Source organism: Micrasema longulum, unplaced genomic scaffold (genome assembly GCF_059751315.1).
Source record: "Micrasema longulum isolate JH-2025_06_02 unplaced genomic scaffold, ASM5975131v1 h1tg000133l, whole genome shotgun sequence".
Lineage (NCBI taxonomy): Eukaryota > Metazoa > Arthropoda > Insecta > Trichoptera > Brachycentridae > Micrasema > Micrasema longulum.
Genome location: NW_028277339.1, coordinates 606,536 through 626,823, shown reverse-complemented (window position 1 = coordinate 626,823; position 20,288 = coordinate 606,536). Strand labels below are relative to the sequence as shown.

Here is a 20,288-nt window from a genome sequence, read left to right as displayed (position 1 = left end):
AGTACTTATTTGTACTGATCCTGCCTTAAAGTCTCTTGTTCGAAACGAAGGCGCGCTATCCTCCTAGAAGAGAGATGTTGGCATGCTCGTTAAATTCTGGTAGCATTGGGTGGTAACCGGGGGTGAGGAGTTATTATTGAATCTCAATTGATTTCACAACTAAAATCCCACTTGACTTTCACAAAATTGTTATTACGTTACTATTTTTTTTCTAATATATATGTATTTGTATGAATAAAATAAATTGTTTTTTTAGGTTCGATAAACAAGATTGTGCGCAATTCTTCGACTCGCGTCTTAACGTCTAAGCTTTTGAAAAATATTACAAATTTAAAAAAAAATATATCAGTAAGATTCACGTGCAACTTTTCTTTTCAAATTGAAAATAAAATCAATGTATACGGAAGTAACCTTGTTGAATCAGCTATAGATGTTTGTGTTTCGCTTTGAATATTATTTGCTTTCATATCTAATCCTTCAATCATATTCCGTTTTATAATTGATATTTTTATAAACAGAAAATGTAAATCGTTTCTGTTTTTTTTTCAACTAATCTGCACCATACCACTTGCAGAAGTCTTTCATGTAATTTTTATGACTTTCTTAATTTTTTTACACTCTTTATTTTTCAATTCCATCATTTGTAATTTTCGTGAAATAATAAAAGTTAAAACCCTTATTGATAGAGTGACACATTGTGCCCGGAATATTTCTATTTAAAAAAATGAAAATATTTGCCTTCTTATCTTTTCTTATTATAAATATTCTAAATTTGTAAATAGCTCAATATTAAAAAAAGGGGAATCAAGTTAGAGTAGAGCGGGGTTCGAACCTCTAAAATCGGAAAGTCCAGAGACCACAACCCGTTAATTCAATAGTGATTAAACACACATTTTGGTTTTATTAAGTTTGTGTAATTGTATAATGAAGAATGACAATATCTCATATAAATTTTATTTGAAAAAAGTTTTATTAAAAAGAGAGAAAACACATGTTTATGAAGTGAATATGGAAGTTTAGGCATTACATAAATTAAAACATATTGATGGCTGGTTTAAGTGGCCAATTTACATACTGAGTAATATTCATCATTGATTGATTTGGTGTTTATTTTGTAGAACTCCATATTTAAACTTATAATATTAGAAATCAAACACTGATTTGAGTCTACTGAACACTTTATTTTTTTTTACAATTATAAAAAATATAAAAACAAAAATTTCGTGACAATTATTCCGCCTTGTTAGGGCATTTTCAAACGAATGTGAAGATTAGATATAGTTATATAATGCAAGGTACTTTCGTAGAAAATAAAAATAATCATATTAACAATAGTACGTACATTAATCATAATTGAGGGAAAAACCAATAGTTAAGGGCAAGTGTTCAGTTCAGTTCAAATCAGTGTTTGATTTCTTAGATTATAAGTTTAACGGAATGGAAATATAATGTATCACTTAATTTTAGTTAGAATGCAAGTTTAGATATACAATTGTAAAGCGCCCTTGGGGTGATTTTTTACAAAATGGCGCTATATAAATCAGCCAAATATTATTATTCATCATTCTGACTATCCATGCGAATATTTACTCAGCTCTTCTATCTCTTGAATATGTACGATCAAACATGGAGAGAATGGTAAATGTTAAGGAGTGAGTAAAATAATAACTTAAATCAGCAAATGACAGGTCATATGCCCTGTGAATGCCTAGACTTACAAATCTCCTTTTCCGTTACCGATAGCTTCAAGAGAGTGGAATTCGGCAATTATCCACAAACATTTGGGGATGCAAAAATATTGTTAAAATAATAATTTAAAGCGTTATTCATCAAAAGCATTTTAAACAAACGGCATTGTAAATATTTTAATGTTAGCTTTTGTCAAATTAAAAGTAAACCAACGTAGCTTTTAAGATCTTTTGCGAAAAGCTATCCTTTTTTGTGTGAATTTTTAACATTCTGTTTTCATTTTCGATAAACTTTAACGTATGAATTGCGTTGGTAAACGAATGAACTTTATTTTTCGTTTACCTGTGTTTTCTTCTGCTCGGCGCATTTTGCTTTTATGAGAAATCAACTTTTTGTACCGAGAAGTCACGCCTCACGTTTCTGTTACTGCGGAGACAAATTTATGTCTGAAGAAACACGTAATGGTTTTCATACAAATTTAGTATCCGTAAAGGTTTATTTTAGACGGTGGAAAAGCAATCAAAAGAGACGTGCAATATTTGACGGAAATCAAAGTTATAAGAATGTTGCAAATAAATATAATTAATAAAAATATGACACAGGATTGAAAGTACATTGTAATAAGAACATTAATGGGGGTGATTTTTTTTTTCTCAATAAATAATTAAGTTTTACACATTGTGTAAAGTGGCCACTTAAACCAGCCAATGACAGGTCATAAGCCCTGTAGATGCCTAGACTTCTATATTCCCTTCTCTAAAAAATTATTTATCCCTGTTGTAATATGTTAATATTAACAGCTCTCTAAGGGGTTGCCACATTTTCGTACGTCTTTGTTATAATTAAATTGTGAAAGGGTTTTCAAGAATAGCACTCGACAAAGCAATCGAGATGACCACTCGACTATTGTAGAGTTGGTGACAAAATGTCACGCTTTCCAGTACAATGCCCCTGGTCCGTGTGATTCGGGTTTTGCTTTCTTTGTTGGTCGCACGGATTAATGGTCATTTGCAAAAAAAGCTAGTTTGAAAATAACTAATAGTTGCATTTTTGTCACAAAATGGGTTGCATGAAAAAAGTGACTCAGAACATCTTATTTTGCGTATTTCGATGAAAAGGCAACAATTATTTCGCTCTGGACCAAACCAGGTTTATCGAATAAACAGCATTAAAAGTTACTGGAGTTTTTATTTATAAGACGATAAGGAATCTAACGAGGCAAGGATTTCACACTTTTTAAGCTATTTCAAAATCGAAATATTTTTTTAAAGTTGCATAAATATGCATCATTTTATTAGCAGGGAATCTATATACCAGTAGAGCACTTGGACAGTAATATGGAGTATCGTCTGGTTAGGTTAGTCTCCCATCAGAAACATTTTATCAAAATACGAGATCGATAGAGGTACGTCAATGGTAAATTTTATTTATTGAACACTATATACTTACGGCAATTTCTTCCCACCTAAATAGTAGCTCTATCGACACATTCCAGGTATATTAATATGTGTACACTTTTCACAAAGAAACAAAAATTGACTTAAAATCTTAACCATACCATGAAAAGAGAAGGGGGAATGGAAAGGAAAAAAGGAGGAAAAACAACAAAGGCAAATACTCAATCAATGAGAGTGACATTTCAATTTTGATTTAAATGTAAATAAAAAAGTGGCTTCTCTAACATTAGTGGGTAGATTATTCCACAATCGCGCAGCTACTACTGTGAAAGAGGAGGCTAGAAAATTTGAGAAGTGAATTGGTATTAAAATGGTTCTCTCGTTACTATAACGAAAAAATAGCCCATGTTGTGATACAGGTTGGAAGAAACCTCTCAGATAAATAGGGATTGGTAAAAATATTGTGAAGAAGCGATAGAATGTAAATGTTTCTTCTATGCCTGGTACTGAGCCAGTGTAACTGCGTGCGGTATTCGGTTACGTGGTCGAATTTGCGACGGCTAAAAATAAAACGTACGCAGACATTCTGTCTGACATAAATATCTCAAGTGTGTAAAAAAATAATTGCTCTAGTGGCGTTATCTAAGGAAAAATACAGGAATACGTTTGCATGAAGAAAAGTCAGGCCACGTTTCTTTTTTTTAAATGTTTCTGAGCAGAGGAATTACGATATACATTTATATGTGCACACTTATCTTAATATATATAATTTCTCTGTACGTGTCACTGAACTCCTCCTAAACGGCTTAATTGATTAACGTGCGGTTTTCAGAGAAATGTAGATCTTTGCGCTGCGCGTGTTCGTAAAATCTTCCATTAAATATGTAAAAAAAGAAGTAAGGAGCGTAAATGTTTTATTCATCGATCTACCAGGGTTGCATTCGAGAAAAACGCATGTATAAAAAATGGAAGGATGTTTTTTTTTTGTGTATAAAAAAAAGTTTGTTTTTGAATCTTTACAAAAAACATTCATTTTTTTGTGGACCTCGATCAGATTCTTTCCTTACATTCCTTATAATTTCTTTTTACTGGATTTTTGTAATACTAAAAAAGCATTAGCTGACATTCTATACATTTTCGAAAATCGCATTCATGAATAAGGTGCACCCCTGTTGGTGAGAAAAGCTGAGTTTGACATTTGCAAAAATAATTCTATATTTGAAAATGAATTATTTTTTGTTTTGGAATTCAACCATAAACAAGTACCTAGGTACCGACTTATCAATCAAGTCTTTTTCCAAGGTAATAGCAGGCAAGCCAGCGTTCGGGCAGGACAACGTCTGTCGGGTCCGCTAGTTATTAATATTACTCGTTATTCCTACTACAGCGGACTTGTTTAAATCGATTTATTTTTGTTATTTCAATTTTTATTTATTTATTTACAGTTTCCCGTGGTTCGAAGAACTGAAGCTGCGTTGGTATGTCGTCCCGGCGGTAGCCAATATGCGGTTTGACTGCGGCGGGCTGGAGTTCACGGGCTGCGCCTTCAACGGCTGGTACATGTCCACCGAAATAGGATGCAGGACGATTTGCGACACTTATCGTCTGAACATGCTGGAGGTAAACCATCATTTATTTACGCACTCATTCAGAAAATGGTGGAGCTAGGTTGAAGCAAAATGGATTCCTTCATTCGGCCATAGAATTACCGCTTTGTATCCCGGAGCCGTGTAAACACAATGACTGTTCGTACCATTTATATGCCGATGATTTGCAATTGTATATTCATTTCGAGCCCGTTGACATTGTTAAAACACAAAGAGTAATGTCACTTGCACTCGGCCATATCTCTTCATAGACAAAAAAACATGGACTTCTCATAAATCCAACAAAAACCCAAATTGTACTTGTTGGTAGTAAACAAATGTATTCAAAGGTGAATTTTTCCACACTTCCTCTTTTCAAAATAGATGGTACAGAAATTCCATTCCATTTCCATTGACTTCAGTCAAAAACTTAGGTATTATCATTCATAAGCATTTAGAGTGGCACGATCAGGTTAACGAAGTTAGTCGTAAACTTTATAGCAGTTTGCACTCACTTAAAAGATTACAGAATTTCTTGCCAATTAATGTTAAGCAAACATTAGTCCAGAGCTTACTTCTTCCACTCCTTGACTACGCGGATGTATGTTATCCAGATGCTAACTCTGAATTGCTTGATAAGTTAGAACGATTGCAGAATATTTGTATTCGTTATATCTTTAATCTTCGCAAATTTGACTACATAACCGAGTATCGCACGCAACTACACTGGCTCAGTATCAGGCATAGAAGAAACATTCACATTCTATCACTTCTTCACAATATTTTAAATAATCCCACTTCGCCTGTTTATCTGAGAGAGCTCATCCATCCTCTTTCACAACACGGACTATCTCTTCGTTCTAGTAACGAGAGAACCCTTTTAATACCCTGTCATCGCTCTATTTTTTTTGCCTCCTCTTTCACAGTAGTAGCCGCTCGATTGTGGAATAATTTACTCTCTAATGTTAGAGACGCCCCTTCTTTGTTTACATTTAAGTCAGGATTGAAATGTCACTATCTAAATATTTAAATTGTTCCTTTATCCTTCTTCATTCCTTTCCATCCCCTCTCCTCTCTTCATAGTATAGTGTTATTTTTTTTAATATTTATATTTGTTAATGTTTGCTTTTAATTTTTGTATAAAATTGTAAGATTCAATATGTCCATGTATTTATAATTTTCTCAAACTGAGCAGTTTGGGTAGGTAGGAAGAAATTGCCTTAAGGCAATATGCCCGCCCTTATATGTATATTTATTGTATATGTATATAAAGTGTCAAATAAAATAAACACGTGATTAAATAACCACGCGTTGTGTCCCGGTCCCGTGTTTTCACGTTTTTTACCAGCTGTTCAAAAAAGTGCATTTTAATGAAATCAGTACTTTTTCGCTGCTGGTAAACTACGTAAAAAAACGGAACCGGGACACAACGCGTGGTTAATATAATCACGTGTTTACATGGATCTAGGATACAAAGCACAAAAAAAGGAGTGAGACGCTGTAGGTATATGTGCGAACATTGCAATGTGGCTCTCCATAAAGGCCAATTTTGGCAAAACTATCATACAAAAATGACTTATCAAATTGTTTGACCTAGTATTTTCATTATTATGACACGTTTAAGAAACCCTTCACAAAGCATGAGATTTCATTTTTTTTTCATAAAAATGGGCCGGGTATTGGGTAAATTCTATGTGTATTCGGCCGGTGCTCAAATAGGTGCAGCAAAATATCCATTTTCCCAGAGCATGAATTATGTCATACCCAAAACCCGTACGACTTTTGCTCAGAGACATCTCTCATTTATCGCACCGAGAGTGTTCAATATTTTGGAAGAGTATATTGAGCTCTCAAGGACAAAAACTATTTTCAAGAAAGTAGTTAACGACTGGATTTTTAAATATTTTTCTTCAAATTTGGAAATATGAAGGCGGAGAAAAATTGCATTTTGCACTATATTAAATGAGATAATTATTTGTTAAAATAAAATGAATAATTAACTGATTAATATTATTTTTTGTTTAAATTTAAAAAAATGTTAATGTGTATAAATAAATTAATATTATTCTCTTACATAAATAACGAGAAACATAGTAGACGAGCTTTTGTTCAATATCTATGATTAGATTTTGAAATGGTCCAAAGGTGTTATGTTTTGGGGATACTGTTGAAATATCTTATACTAGAAATTCGCTGAACCTTAGCAGCTCAATTATTTTACACTTGATTGGGATAATTTCAACATATGACAACCTAGTTACACTTTTAAAAATAGACCCAATACCACTTCCGTATAAAATGTAGTTACGTTATTTACAAACTAACAGAATATGTTATTTAGCAAATATTGCGTTGCCCGTAAAAGGAGGTGTTTAAACATTTGTTTATTTACTTATTTATTTACATACATTTATTGTACATTATTTGAGACAATAAGTCCCAACTCCATAGGACTAAAAGTCCTGTGTTGAGATGGGACGTACAATTATATGTCACAGACACATGAGTATATCACTATAAATATAGGATTAGAAACATAAACATAATTTGAAAAATATTAATAAAACATATATATGGCACATCAATATGGCAAACAGTAAACTCAAGCATTCGGAAAATCATCAAGGAGTTTCCTACTCAAATCCCTTCCACTAAAGAAAATCCAGTCCTTAACTCCGTTCTTGAAAATAATTTTTGTCCTTCAGAGCTTAATACGTTCATCCAAAATATTGAACACTCTCGGTGCCATAAATGAGAGATGTCTCCGAGCAAAAGTCGTACGGGTTTTGGGTATGACATAATTTATGCTCTAGGAAAACCTCGTACGGACATTTTGCTGAGACCTCTCCTTATTGTTTGACCAGAAGTGTGTAAGTGCTTCTTTTAGGTACAGTTTTTTTATTGTCACTTTATTGCAAATGCCTCCCCGATAATGCCCTAAAAGACAACTGCACGTCGGCGTTGGAATGAATATGTCTTACTAAAATCGACGGTTCGTTGTCCCGTTTTTGGCACCTCAAAATGTTAACGATTTGAATGTTTTTTATTTTTTAAAAGCATTAAAATAAGTTTTCTGTGTCGATACCTTTTCCATTTCTCAAATTATTTATCATATGTGTAAACCATACGTCAAAAGCCGAGAAATAAAACTGGGTGCTTTTATTTTTTTTTGGATGGTCCTAGCTCTCCTAAGAAATATTTATCAAGAAAGCAAAACGATAGAGACATGCCAATGGTAAATATCCAAAGTGTATAAAATAATCATTGCTCTATTGCCACAATCCAGGGAAAAAATACGGGAATACATTTGTATGAAGAAAAATCGGACCGCGTTTCCTTTTAACAATTCGATTAGAAATATTTATGCTGTATCAAGTTAGTTCATAACATCTTAAGAACTTTTATAAATTTTTAATTACATTACGATATTTATCAAAATTTCTCAAGAACATATTTTATCAAATAGGTGCGAAGGTTTTCACGGTCACTGTTATCAATATTATGTATCTTTTTTGGGTGATACCGTGAATGTTGGATTTGATCCGACGTTTCGGCTACCATTGCAGGAGCCATCTTCAGGGAAAACTGTGTGTATGTGTTTATGTACTAGTAATTTGTACCGTGTCACAGTCAGCAGTAGGCACATTTCTAGTTTTGTAGGAAAGAATAATTATGTTTATGTAATAGTAATTTGTACTGTGTCGCAGCCGGCAATAGGCACATTTCTATTCGTTTTTGTCATACGTAGTGCTGGGAACCATGTTGAATTTAATTTCAGCCCGTCGTCTCTGTTTATATTATTTGGATGTCTGTGTATTTCAATTGCCTCTTTTATTATTCGTGCACTATAATTACTAGGTTTGTGTAGAATTTTTGGTTCAAAGGCGAAACAAAGAATAGAAATGTGCCTACTCCCGGCTGCGACACAGTACAAATTACTAGTACATAAACATAATTATTCTTTCCTACAAAACTAGAAATGTGCCTACTGCTGACTGTGACACGGTACAAATTACTAGTACATAAACACATACATTTCTCTATAAAACACACAGTTTTCCCTGAAGATGGCTCCTGCAATGGTAGCCGAAACGTCGGATCAAATCCAACATACACGGTATCACCCAAAAAAGATACATAATATTGATATTTTATCAAATTAATTTTAAATATTTCAATACATTATATTTCGTTTATTTCTTTAGATAACTTATTGTACAGCTTCAATCCCTTGCACAGTGAGTTTTAAGACTGTGTTGTTCTCCTCATTGGTAATGAGGAGAACACAACGCTTATATTTATTTATCAATAATTTCATATGAAGGACATTGTTGGTTAAATTTGATTAGATTGTTTAATTTATTTATCCCCTTAAAATTATTTTATGCATAAAAATTGCTACATTACATTTTATTTAATGCTTTTCTGTAAACAAGCCAATTTTTTTGTGCATCCTTTTACATTTAAAAACATATTTATTTTGAATATAATCCTCATCCCCTTATTTTAAAGAATTTGTACATTTTTTATTTTACCTTCGTTTCATAAAAAAAGAATGGTAGAACAGAAATTTATGTGTTGACATATGATTGTTTTAAAGATAAGTACACTACTTTTCATATCTATTACATTTCTTCATATTCCGATAAACGTTTTTTTTTGTACGTATTGATAATGTGTTTTGAAATGTAAATATTTTTTAAAGTAAACTCTGAGATAATTTATAATAATTTAATTCATCCACAGTAATAAATAAATAAAGAAATAGCAAATAACAATACGCAACACATGCCAAAATTCGTTAGAGATTGCAAAAAAGAGATGTTTTTCCTTAATAAATGTTAGTAAATATTTGTATTCCATATCCAGGCGGTTGAAGAATACAGTTAGTTCTGTGTGTCAAAGAGAGCCAGAATCCTGGACGAGCGTTTTCATCTCAATGGATGCTCTCAGGTAAAAAATCTGAAATAGGAAATTGAGTAGGGACAAATCGGTATCGTAGTTTAGTTGTTAGCAAATAAACCTACCTGTTCTAGAGGTCCCGGGTTTGATTGCTGCTAGGATCGACGGTAAATTCAAAACTTCAATATTTAACTGTTCCTCTACTGCTACCTGAATCGAATCATATTTTTTCCTTTATTCTTTTACAATAAATTAGTCAATAATTCATTGCATCTTCACCGTACACTGCGTAAAAATCGCAAGTAGCTTTGCAGCTTTATTCCCTTTATCTAACGCGAAGAGCAAGAGGTGTCAAAAATGTTCTCCTTTGTTTACTTGAAATTGCACTTTAAAGACTTGTAACAAAATAAAATAATAAATGTTACGCAAAAGCCAACACGTCTTATAAAATAGATAACATTCTTTCGATTGACAAAATATAACCTTTATCATTTTGTTTTACTTTGAGCACTGAAAATCGGACACAACTTATGTTAACACCTTCCTATTTTACAAAGGATTCAATATTTCTCGTGCATTATGTGTAAAAAAACAAGACTTAAAAAGTGAAAATATTATAAATAGGTATTTAACAACGATAAAAATAAATGCATCAATTTATAATATAATGGGCCTTACTCATAAACTCAGTAACTTAGAGGATGGGAATATACATTTTTAACAGTGGTTCAATAAGGATGGTATTCTCATTCTCATTCTACCACTATGCCTAGGTGCAACTTTATACCAGGTTTATAAGTAAGGTCCATCGACATATACAACAATTTGCTGACTTTTCTATGTCTACCGAATCCAAGACGTATCCGTCACATTGTCAAGACACTTATTACACTAGCGTGCAAATGTCACTATACACCTTCACCATAATAGTCCTCTCTTCATAGTAAAGTGTAGATATTTAGTCCATTATATTTCTTAAAAAATAAAATACCATATTGTATTTGTTTTGAGCGTATCCATCTCAAATTAAGCTTAAAAAAACCTGATTTATTAGTTCAATATGTGTATCATAACACTGATTTATCTATGAAATGGGATAGAATTTATTAGTTAAGAATACTTTGACAATGAAGCTTGTATAGCTTAGAAAAAAAGTGGTTCAAAACAATGTGGTTTAATTTATTTTATTGAACGTATTAAGTTAATTTTTTTGTCATTGTGTTAAAAAATAAAATAAACAATTTTAAGTAGACTTAAATCAGTGATAAATTTTAGTATTAAAATTATTTTAAAAAGTAAATATTTATGCTTAAGTGAGTTTCGTATTTTGTGTCATTAAACGAATGATAATATTGCGTAAGCAATACCTTAAACAATATATCATTATAATATATGTTCGACTTTCATCAAGTTATACGAGTGTAATCTACGACTCTTGAGCATAATTCCACGCAAGGGAGTCATATAGAAACCTTTCGAGTCATCGTTCTATCAAAATAGAACTTCGTAAAGCTTTGTGTTGTGAAGGAAATGATTTTCGTCAAGTCACCGCGACACATTCGGTTACACCTATCAACAGTTATGAGGGTGTCTTTCCAACTACATATTAATATTAATACTACCAATTTGTCGTGTATTTTCCCAGATGAAAATGCTGTATCCAAGTAGTTTTTCTTCCATTCAGAGAGAAGAAATCACACAAGTTTGAAAAAGCGGAAAATCTCATAACAAGAAATTTGTCGTAATAAATTATTTCTTGTTTTAGTTTAGTTGCGTTTATTCAAGAAGATTTTTCCTCCTCTTGGCTGGATGTCCAATTTATTTGGGGTCTCTCCTCCTAGTCTACAAGTCGAACTAAGATATTTATTGTTTGGTTGGTTTTTAACGGCCGGTTGCCACCTGACGCCAAAACCGTAAATGGGGACTATTGTTCCTCGGCTGCCATCTTCAACACAACGTCTTCCCCAACACCAGTGTCTTCCAAGAGCCCATAGCCAAAAAAACGAGGGTCAGTTGAAAGATAATGCGCACACATGCTTGTAGAACACGAACGAAAACATATAGCAAGGCTCAACAAGGTCAAGTTTTTTTAAACTTATATTTTAATAAAAGCACGCTATTTAATTTGTTTTTACATAGCACTAGATCTCGTCGCCACACTTTCGCTTCTCAAAATACTCTGGATTACGCAACGCCTTCAAATCTGCGCATGCGTATAGGGGAGGAATGTTACTTTCACATGCCACCTGGCGCACTTTTTAAAGTCATTTTGTTTAAGTTATACAAGAATGTGTGCATTAGTTTTCAGCCAACCCTCGTATGTCGGGTGGTCTGAGATAAGATTTGTGCCCCTTCCGCCTGTTCCGCCCTTCTAATGCACTTCATATACCCCATCACAGCAATTGAGGTCTTCATCCGTAGTGATGTCAAAGGGATCGCTACATACCCCGCAATATTGGGTCTTCATCCGAATTTAGCCACCTGAACACTTCGGTCTAGTGAATTAAAAGGTGCCCATCCCCGCGATTCATTGGAGTTGGGTTAATGGTCTGGTTTAGGTATGACTGACAAATATATGCTCAGAAACCCTCGCCAGACACTGAGAGCTTATTTGATGATTTATACATATTTGAAAAACTTAGATATTGAACTTAGGATAAATTTAAATAAATGTATTGTTACAGGTTTAATGAAAAATAGATTTATTTGTTGCCCAAACGTTAAGCGTTCATTAAAAAAAATCGTACTATGGGCATGAAGTATTAGGTGTCATTAAAAAGAATAAATTGAAAATGATTCAAATTAAAATTAGGCACATGATTATGTGGTTAGCATTCACGACGTCCCGGGTTCGATTCCCGACCAGGGAGGGCCAAGCAATACTGTTGATTTTTGTGAAGTAAGGAGCTGAAACCTTTATTAATGACGTTGAAATTCATCTGGCCAAACTATTTCACCAATGTATATACTAGCTATTTCACTTACATGCAAAAATTATCAATTGAAAAATTTAAAGAAATATGTATGTCCAAATAACAGAATAATGAAAGTTACACAGTGTGTAAAGTGTCCTCACAAACCAAAAATGACAGGTCATAAGCCCTGTTAATGCCAAACCCTTTTTTTAAATATTCTATATGTAATATGTTAAGCTATAAATGATAAGAATATTTTATTTTCTCATTTAGAAAATAGCCATTCTCATGGGGCTCGACACCAGTACGTCAGTGTCTTTGTGGAGGGACCGGGCTCTGGTGGAGGCCAACGTGGCTGTTCTGCACAGCTTCCAGCAGAAGACCGTCACCATTGTGGACCACCACACCGCCTCCGAGTCCTTCATGAAGCACCTGGACAACGAGTGCAAACTCAGGTAGGCGTTCGTACCGTTAAAATACTATTTATATTATATTAAATATTTATTTATTGAATTGATTTGAATGTTGTCTTTGCATCCAGGCGGATAAAAAATGCAGTTCTGTGTTTTAAATAGAACCAGAGTTCTGGACGAGTGCTTTTAACTCGATGGATATTCTCAGATAAAAATCCTAAATTGGGTAATTAAGTTATTATTGTTGTGTAGTGATTGAGACATTTGCCTAACATTTTTTAGTTCCTGGGTTCAATTCCTGGCAGTATAAACATGAAGTTTAAGTTTTTTTAACTGCAGTGTTTTATTAATCCTAGACTGGCAGTAGAAACGTTAGACTAATCACTCTACCTTCATGTAACAGATGATTTAATTACGCTGCATTTGGATTACCAATAAAGTGCCATATGCACCACTGGGTGCAAAAGGGAGGAAAACAAACATTCAAAGTAACATTAAATTACTTGACCAATTGAACGTAGTTATGCAGAAAGTAGTCATGTCCATAATTTTGAAGAAAATAGATTTTGGTTTTATTAAGTTCAGATAGGTCAATTTTATGTTCTACTTAAAACAGCCAGGCTGCTTTCATACAAACAAACTGTAACACAGCTACTCGTCGACTTACGACCTATGCAACTTACGACTGTTCAACTTTACAACCACCGCGATCATTTGTCCGCCTGCGCTAAATACAAAAAATCGAGATTTCTAAGTAAGGTAATGATTATTCAACCACAGACTAACCCAAAATAATATAGAAACCTGATGAATGACAGTGACACGCTATTTTATTTTCGTGGTATAATAATATGATCACTCAGCGTAAGTAACTGTATGTGCAAAAAAAGTATTGCATGATCCGACTTACGACCAGATCGACTTACGACCTGTTTTCTGGAACTGATCGCAGTCGACGAATAGCTGTAATAGCCTTCTGAAAATATAATGATGTCAATGCGTCATAAAAATAAATGTCGTCTCATACATTCTGAGATTGCATGACGTTTCATTCAATATTAGATCTGGCGGTTTTCTGCAAAAAGTATATTTTAGGGTGTGTTGTCAGCCAGATAATAAAAATCACGAAAATTCGAATTCGAAAGAAAAAAACAAATATTTTTTAAAGTTTTAACAAAAATTAATTAAGTGATTCTTCATAATTTTTTAACAGAATTCAAACGATTTTCTGCAAAATTTACATCTTAGGTTGTGTGGTCAGCCAGACTTTTAAAATAATTTAATCTTGTCATATACACGTGTTGGTTTCGTGGTGTAGTGGTCTGGGCGTTTGCCTACCATGCAAGAGGTTTCGGGTTCGATTCCCGACGTGGTTGGCATGAAATATTCTTTTTTTTAAAGTTGTTTTTACACTAGAATATTTCACAGTCCCTGGACTGGTACCTGAAGCGTAAGACTGATCTTCTTACCTTCATGTAAAAAAAATAAAAAAAGTACGCTGTGATTGGTATACCAATGCAACGCCCTTTGCATAATTAGGTGCTGAAGGGAATTATGATGCATGTATTATATGTCTTTTTTCAAGGAATACCCTTAATTATTGTATGTATTAATATTGTTTCCACAGATCTGGTTGCCCAAGCGATTGGGTGTGGGTTGTGCCCCCAATGTCTGCTTCTGTCACACCCGTCTTTCATCAGGAAATGGCGCTTTATTATCTGAAGCCATCATACGAGTACCAGGTAAAGTTATGACCTTGTTTTAATACAAAATCAAATCCACGAAAAAAAAATTATAATATTCGTCTGGCTGTTATAACTAAAACTCTTTAATATGCCAAAAGCTCAATCACAAATAACTATCGACGTGCTTAAAAAAATACTAAGCATTAGAGCGATCACAATGAACATGCTAATGTTATCGCAGTCATAAGTCAACGCGTGTGTAATCTCTGAGTCAACGCTCGTGTCGGTTTGTTTTTTGTTTTCCTCGTAAATAAATACAGTTCATTGGCGAAAAATCGGCGTTGACTATAAAAAATTAAACAATATATTGCATTTGCAAAATAGTAAGGAGTATATAATACAAACAACTGAGAATTGAATTATAAACTATTACTATAGCGACTGCTTATCTTGACATTTGGCTTGCCAACCGCCGGGTAAATGCAAAAAATAGCGTGATAAATAATGAATAAATAAATAAAAATAGCAGTTTTGGAATATTTTCTATATTTACACCGGTGGAATTCAAATATGTGATTGCGCAGCAGGATTATACATCGCGAAACCTAAATATTTTAACATTTAATATTAGGTGTTCGCAGATGTTCTATTGTGATCGTGAATACGATAAACAACCACGGTGAAAAATTGTTGTCACGTCGCTTATTAGCACGTCGATAGTTATTTGTGATTGAGCTACAGGAATTTAAATGGTTTTGTCAAAACACGAAAAATTCCTATCCAGTCAGGACCAAAAACGTATTTTGAATCATTACAAAATGTAATAACAACAGAGATGGAGAACATTTTAGAGAAGGGAATGTGGTAGTCAAGGCATTAACAGAGCTTACGACCTGCCATTGGCTGGTTTAAGTGGCCACTTTACACACTGTGTAATATTCACCAATTTGCCTATGTTTGTACATCCGTATTTCTTCGATTCTTCTATCTGTTGACTTTAGTGATGTAAAGGAGCTGAAACCTTTATTGTTGTGCAAAGGTTCATCTGATCGAATTATTTCACGTACTAGGCAACGCCTGAAAATAATTTTCAAGTTTTAAAACTTTTTCTTGGACCAGTTGGACGTAGTTATGCAGAAAGCATAACTACCACGCAGTGCTTTTTTCTCGTTTTAGCTTAGGTTCATAATTTTTCTTAAGTTTTTTCAAGGCATGTATTTATGTTACTATTTTTATAGGTATATCGATGATCAATTTTAATTTCGTACCTATCTATTTATTACTTTTCTGTGATATCGGGTCTGAATTGGGTTGTGGTCCCGTGGCCAGCGTCTAAGACTCACGGCTCAAAGATCCGTGGTTCAAATCCCACTCTACCCCAACGTGATTCCCATTTTCTAATAGTGAGTTATTTACAACTCGTTGTAAACGGCCATAAAAATAAAATCTTTGGGTAAATCATAAGAGCGAAAATATTTATTTTTATTTAAAAAATAAAAACCGTTTTTATAAAAAAATAAGGCTCATGGCAGTGCAGTGGCCTTATGTTCGGCTTAAATCTGCCAAATTATTATTTTAATTTATGTAATTATATGTGTGTGTACATATATATTATGTAGATTTATATTTGAGTATATATTATTTAAAGCAAAGAGATTTTTTAAAATGTTAACGCCTTACTCGACACGGGTGTGTCGAGTAAGGCGTTTATAAAGAAAAAAATTTTTTTTATTAATTAGAAATTTGAATGTAAATGAACTTATAGGGCAATCATTTGGCTATAGTGCCTTAAGGTATTTAACTGCAAATAGTTTAAGTATGGCTTAAAATGCTAAATGTATTATATACCAAAGTTCAAACTATCCATGTTAATTGTGGACAAAGGGTTACAAATGTTTGGGTAGAAAATCGAACACCCCACCTTCTATTGTTGACATAAGCGAATTTAATCAGTGGCTTATGATAATTTTCAAAATGAAACCTGATTACATATTGAGGAAAGAGGTTGACTCTTGACGCTTTCTTTGACGGTCCTTTAGAATAAACGAAATGACGTCAGATTCATGTAAAGACTTCGACTGTTTTCAAGGCATTAGTAAATGTTCTAGCCATATTAGGCACCTAAAGATAAATCAGAGTTCGAAAATATCATGTCAAGTATTTAAATATTCGACAAATATCGATACTCATAAATATATCTGATATACAACAAATAATATTTATTTTGTACGAATACTGCTAAAAGAAAATGGATGTTAACAAATACACTTTAACTACGTAGTTGATATGTGTATAATATTTATGAATTAAGAAAAATCACAAAAGGTAAAGCAGAAATCAATTTCTTAGCAAGTTAACATATTACAACACAGACGAAAAACATTTAAGAGAAGGTAATATAGAAGTCTAGGCTTCTACAGGGCTTATGACCTGTCAATGGCTGGTTTAAGTGGCCACTTTATAAAATGTGTAACATTCACCATTCTGCCCATATTTAAACATCTATATACCTTCAATTCTTTCATCTGTTGATGTTTGTGAAGTTAAAGAGCTGAAACCTTTATTTGTGTGGGTGAGACTCATCTAATTGAATTATTTCACCTACATACTAGGCAACGCCTGAAAAAATTATTTCTTCAATTTCTTTACTTTTTCATAAACCGGTATAGAAATTTAAAAAGGGGCCACTTATACCAGCCATTGACAGGTCATAAACCCTGTAGATGCCTAGACTTTTATATTACCTTTTCTTAAATGTTCTTTGTCTCTGTTGTAATATGTTAATATAAACAGCTCCCCAAGGAGTTGAATCCAGTCCTTGTCTACAAAAATTTGGACAAGCTTAAAATATTGTTCTTATCAAGTTAACTATTGGAATATCATCAAATGATGAGAAATCTTCATTAGCATCTATCACTAATGCTTTCCAAACATCAGTACGTCTCGCTTCAGGGAGTTGAAATATTAAAAGAGGAATACCAGTTTTGAGGCCTTTCATTACCCCGCCTATTTATAAGTTTGGACTGAACCAAACTAAAGGGTGAAAAGTATCACTCTTAAGAAATTGTTGCTGCATATTATTCCCCGGCTCTGTGAGAGTCCCATTCCGGTCCACAACACGCAGCAAACTCGGCCTTATGTTACCCGGGGAATCTCAGTGAAGTTTAATTCGGAGGAACGCGGGAATGTCTTGTAAAAACAAAGACACCTACTAAAATTTAAATACCTATGACGCAATCAATATCATGATATTACAAACCAACTACTGCTCCACAAAATTATGACAGGAATAGTTGACTGTACAGAACTACTTAGTTTAATAACAATACATGTACCAGCCAGGATTTGTAAACGGTACAACCTGTTTCATGTACCAATAAGTTAAACATCGTATGTTAAAAATGCTTTTTTTCGTAGGAATTTTTTAGTGTACAATATAAAATTTAAAGACATAGATTACACAAACATCACTCTCAGATTAAAAAATTACACTAAAAACGCATTATGTAACTTGGTAGACATTATAATAATAAAAATATACATCTCTCTTCCCCCCCTTATCCTCTCTTCAAGCATCCTTGTCCTAATCCCACCCAATTAATAATAACTTACTCTTCTTTAAAAAAAAAAATTGCTTATTGAAAAATATTTACGAGTACATAAAAATAATATTTTTATATGTATAAACTTATTTGTATTTATTTAATATGTAACATATTTTCTTTACTTACTTTGTATACTTTATGGAAATCTGTTATTAGTTCTGAGTTTATACACTATATCTGTTTGTTTACTATAAAAATATGTATGGTTGGTTTCCCAAATAAAATAAAATAAAATAAATTAAAATATCTCGATTTGTATTGTGGTATTTTTTAATTTATTTATTTAATTCGTTTTTGTAAATTACAAAAAATATATTCAAGGCATACATAACACGAAATAAAAATAGCAGTACTGTTTAAATGCTAAAAATTAAAATTCACAGAAATAAGGGTAAAAGGAAGCTATTTTCTTTAAATTTTATTTAAATTCAGTAACACGAAAGATTTCGATATCCGAAGAGATACGATTGAGTATTGGCTCATGGCAGTCTGGTTCTACAAGCAAAAAGATATAACAGCCTAAACCTCCGCGCCAATAAAGTCATTAGGAACAAATAGAAAAATACTCTCTATTGCACCTAAGTTGATCGTAATACCACGCATCAATCGATAAAAATGTGTAGGCAAACATGCATTTCTCATTTTCTCCAAACTTCTGTAGATAAGCATTCCCAGTATGAAGTCTGGCGGTTAAAATCAAGGATAGTATCTGTACTTTCTGAAGATACCTTAGAAATTTCTTCTGAACTGTGATGTAATTATGTATATCCTTCAAGCCCTGAAAAAAATACTTTTTACTTTGGTTAAATGTATTATAAAAGGTGTCACAAACAATTTTCTTTCGTAAATAACAGTTTTTAATTCATTTGTTTCTCTTTAATGTTGTTATTACATTTCTTAAAACAAGATATTTTCATTAACTCTAAATCTGTACACAGGAAATAAAAAAGAGTTTTGAACGTTGGTTTTCAATTGCATTATTTTTAAAAGGAAATTTAACTCATAACTGTTAGTTAATATTTGTAAATAATCACTTCCTAATTTTTCAGTTAAAAGGTTTTAATACGTATCCGATCTTCGTCAGGACACTTATTGAACTAAAATCCAAATCCCGCTCTTCATCTTCACCACGGTAGTTGCACAAAATTATGAAAGCAATATTCTGACAGAACGGATGCTATTTTTTTGTTTTTTTTTTACATATTAATAACAAATAAAAATACAATATTACAACTCAATACGATTTTTTACATTAACCAAATACATAAATTTAAATTAACGTTTCCCATTATGTAAAAGAAATAAACAATTCTTGTGTACAAAATGGGGTGTGTATATTAGAAGGTAAAACCAACGAGCACTGATTATAATAAAAAAATGTTTAAACTTGTTAAACAATAAATGAAAGGGGGAGAGGATGAAGGGAGGAGTATGTATTTACTAGGTGTAGGGTGACCATCACAATGAAATATCTTGTAATGGGCTATATTGGAAATAAAGCATTTTTATTATTTACAAATTGCACATTAATTACAAGTTTAATTATAAATACAAATTTATTTACAAATTACCTACATAAATATAGTATGAAGGCTGTCTAAAGATTGGTATTCTGATTTACTGAAAAACTCAGAAGAATTTATTTTGAATCTTTTCCCTCCCACATAATATTTTTTTATTTAAAAAAACAACCCTTTTCTCTTTTGATTTTACCTTTGTCGTACAGCATATCAAATTACTGCCGCCGATATTATGTTGCTTAACCCTCCTTTCCCGCCAATGTGTAGGTAGTACACATTGCATCTATATCTATGTTGTAACTTATAATAAATTCTGGGTTAAAATTTCCAGTATTCATTAATTAAACATCTACGTATTGGTTAAAATATGTTTTTATTGAAAATAAATACTCATTCGGCACAGAAAGAGCATTTTATCAAAAATCGGAGATAAACCACTAATACATTCAAAAATTTAGCCATGTGTCGCATGTCACGGCGTATGAGGTAAAATAATACAGAATATACGATGGTCTTACACACTCCTTATGTCTAACTCTCGATACTACACGTACACTCAGGAACGAGAGAGACTAT

The 20,288-nt window shown here is 32.7% G+C and overlaps 1 protein-coding gene across 3 annotated transcripts in view; it reads left to right on the top strand.

Moving 5' to 3' along the window:
* The window catches only part of Nos (Nitric oxide synthase), a 436,979-nt gene that overhangs the window by 334,366 nt on the left and 82,325 nt on the right, over window positions 1-20,288 (top strand). For all 3 annotated transcript variants that reach the window (XM_088241938.1, XM_088241932.1, XM_088241947.1), the window contains 3 exons: window positions 4,532-4,706; window positions 12,763-12,944; window positions 14,530-14,644. In XM_088241938.1, the coding sequence (XP_088098064.1) occupies window positions 4,532-4,706; window positions 12,763-12,944; window positions 14,530-14,644 (472 nt within the window). The remainder of the gene's footprint in view (window positions 1-4,531; window positions 4,707-12,762; window positions 12,945-14,529; window positions 14,645-20,288) is intronic.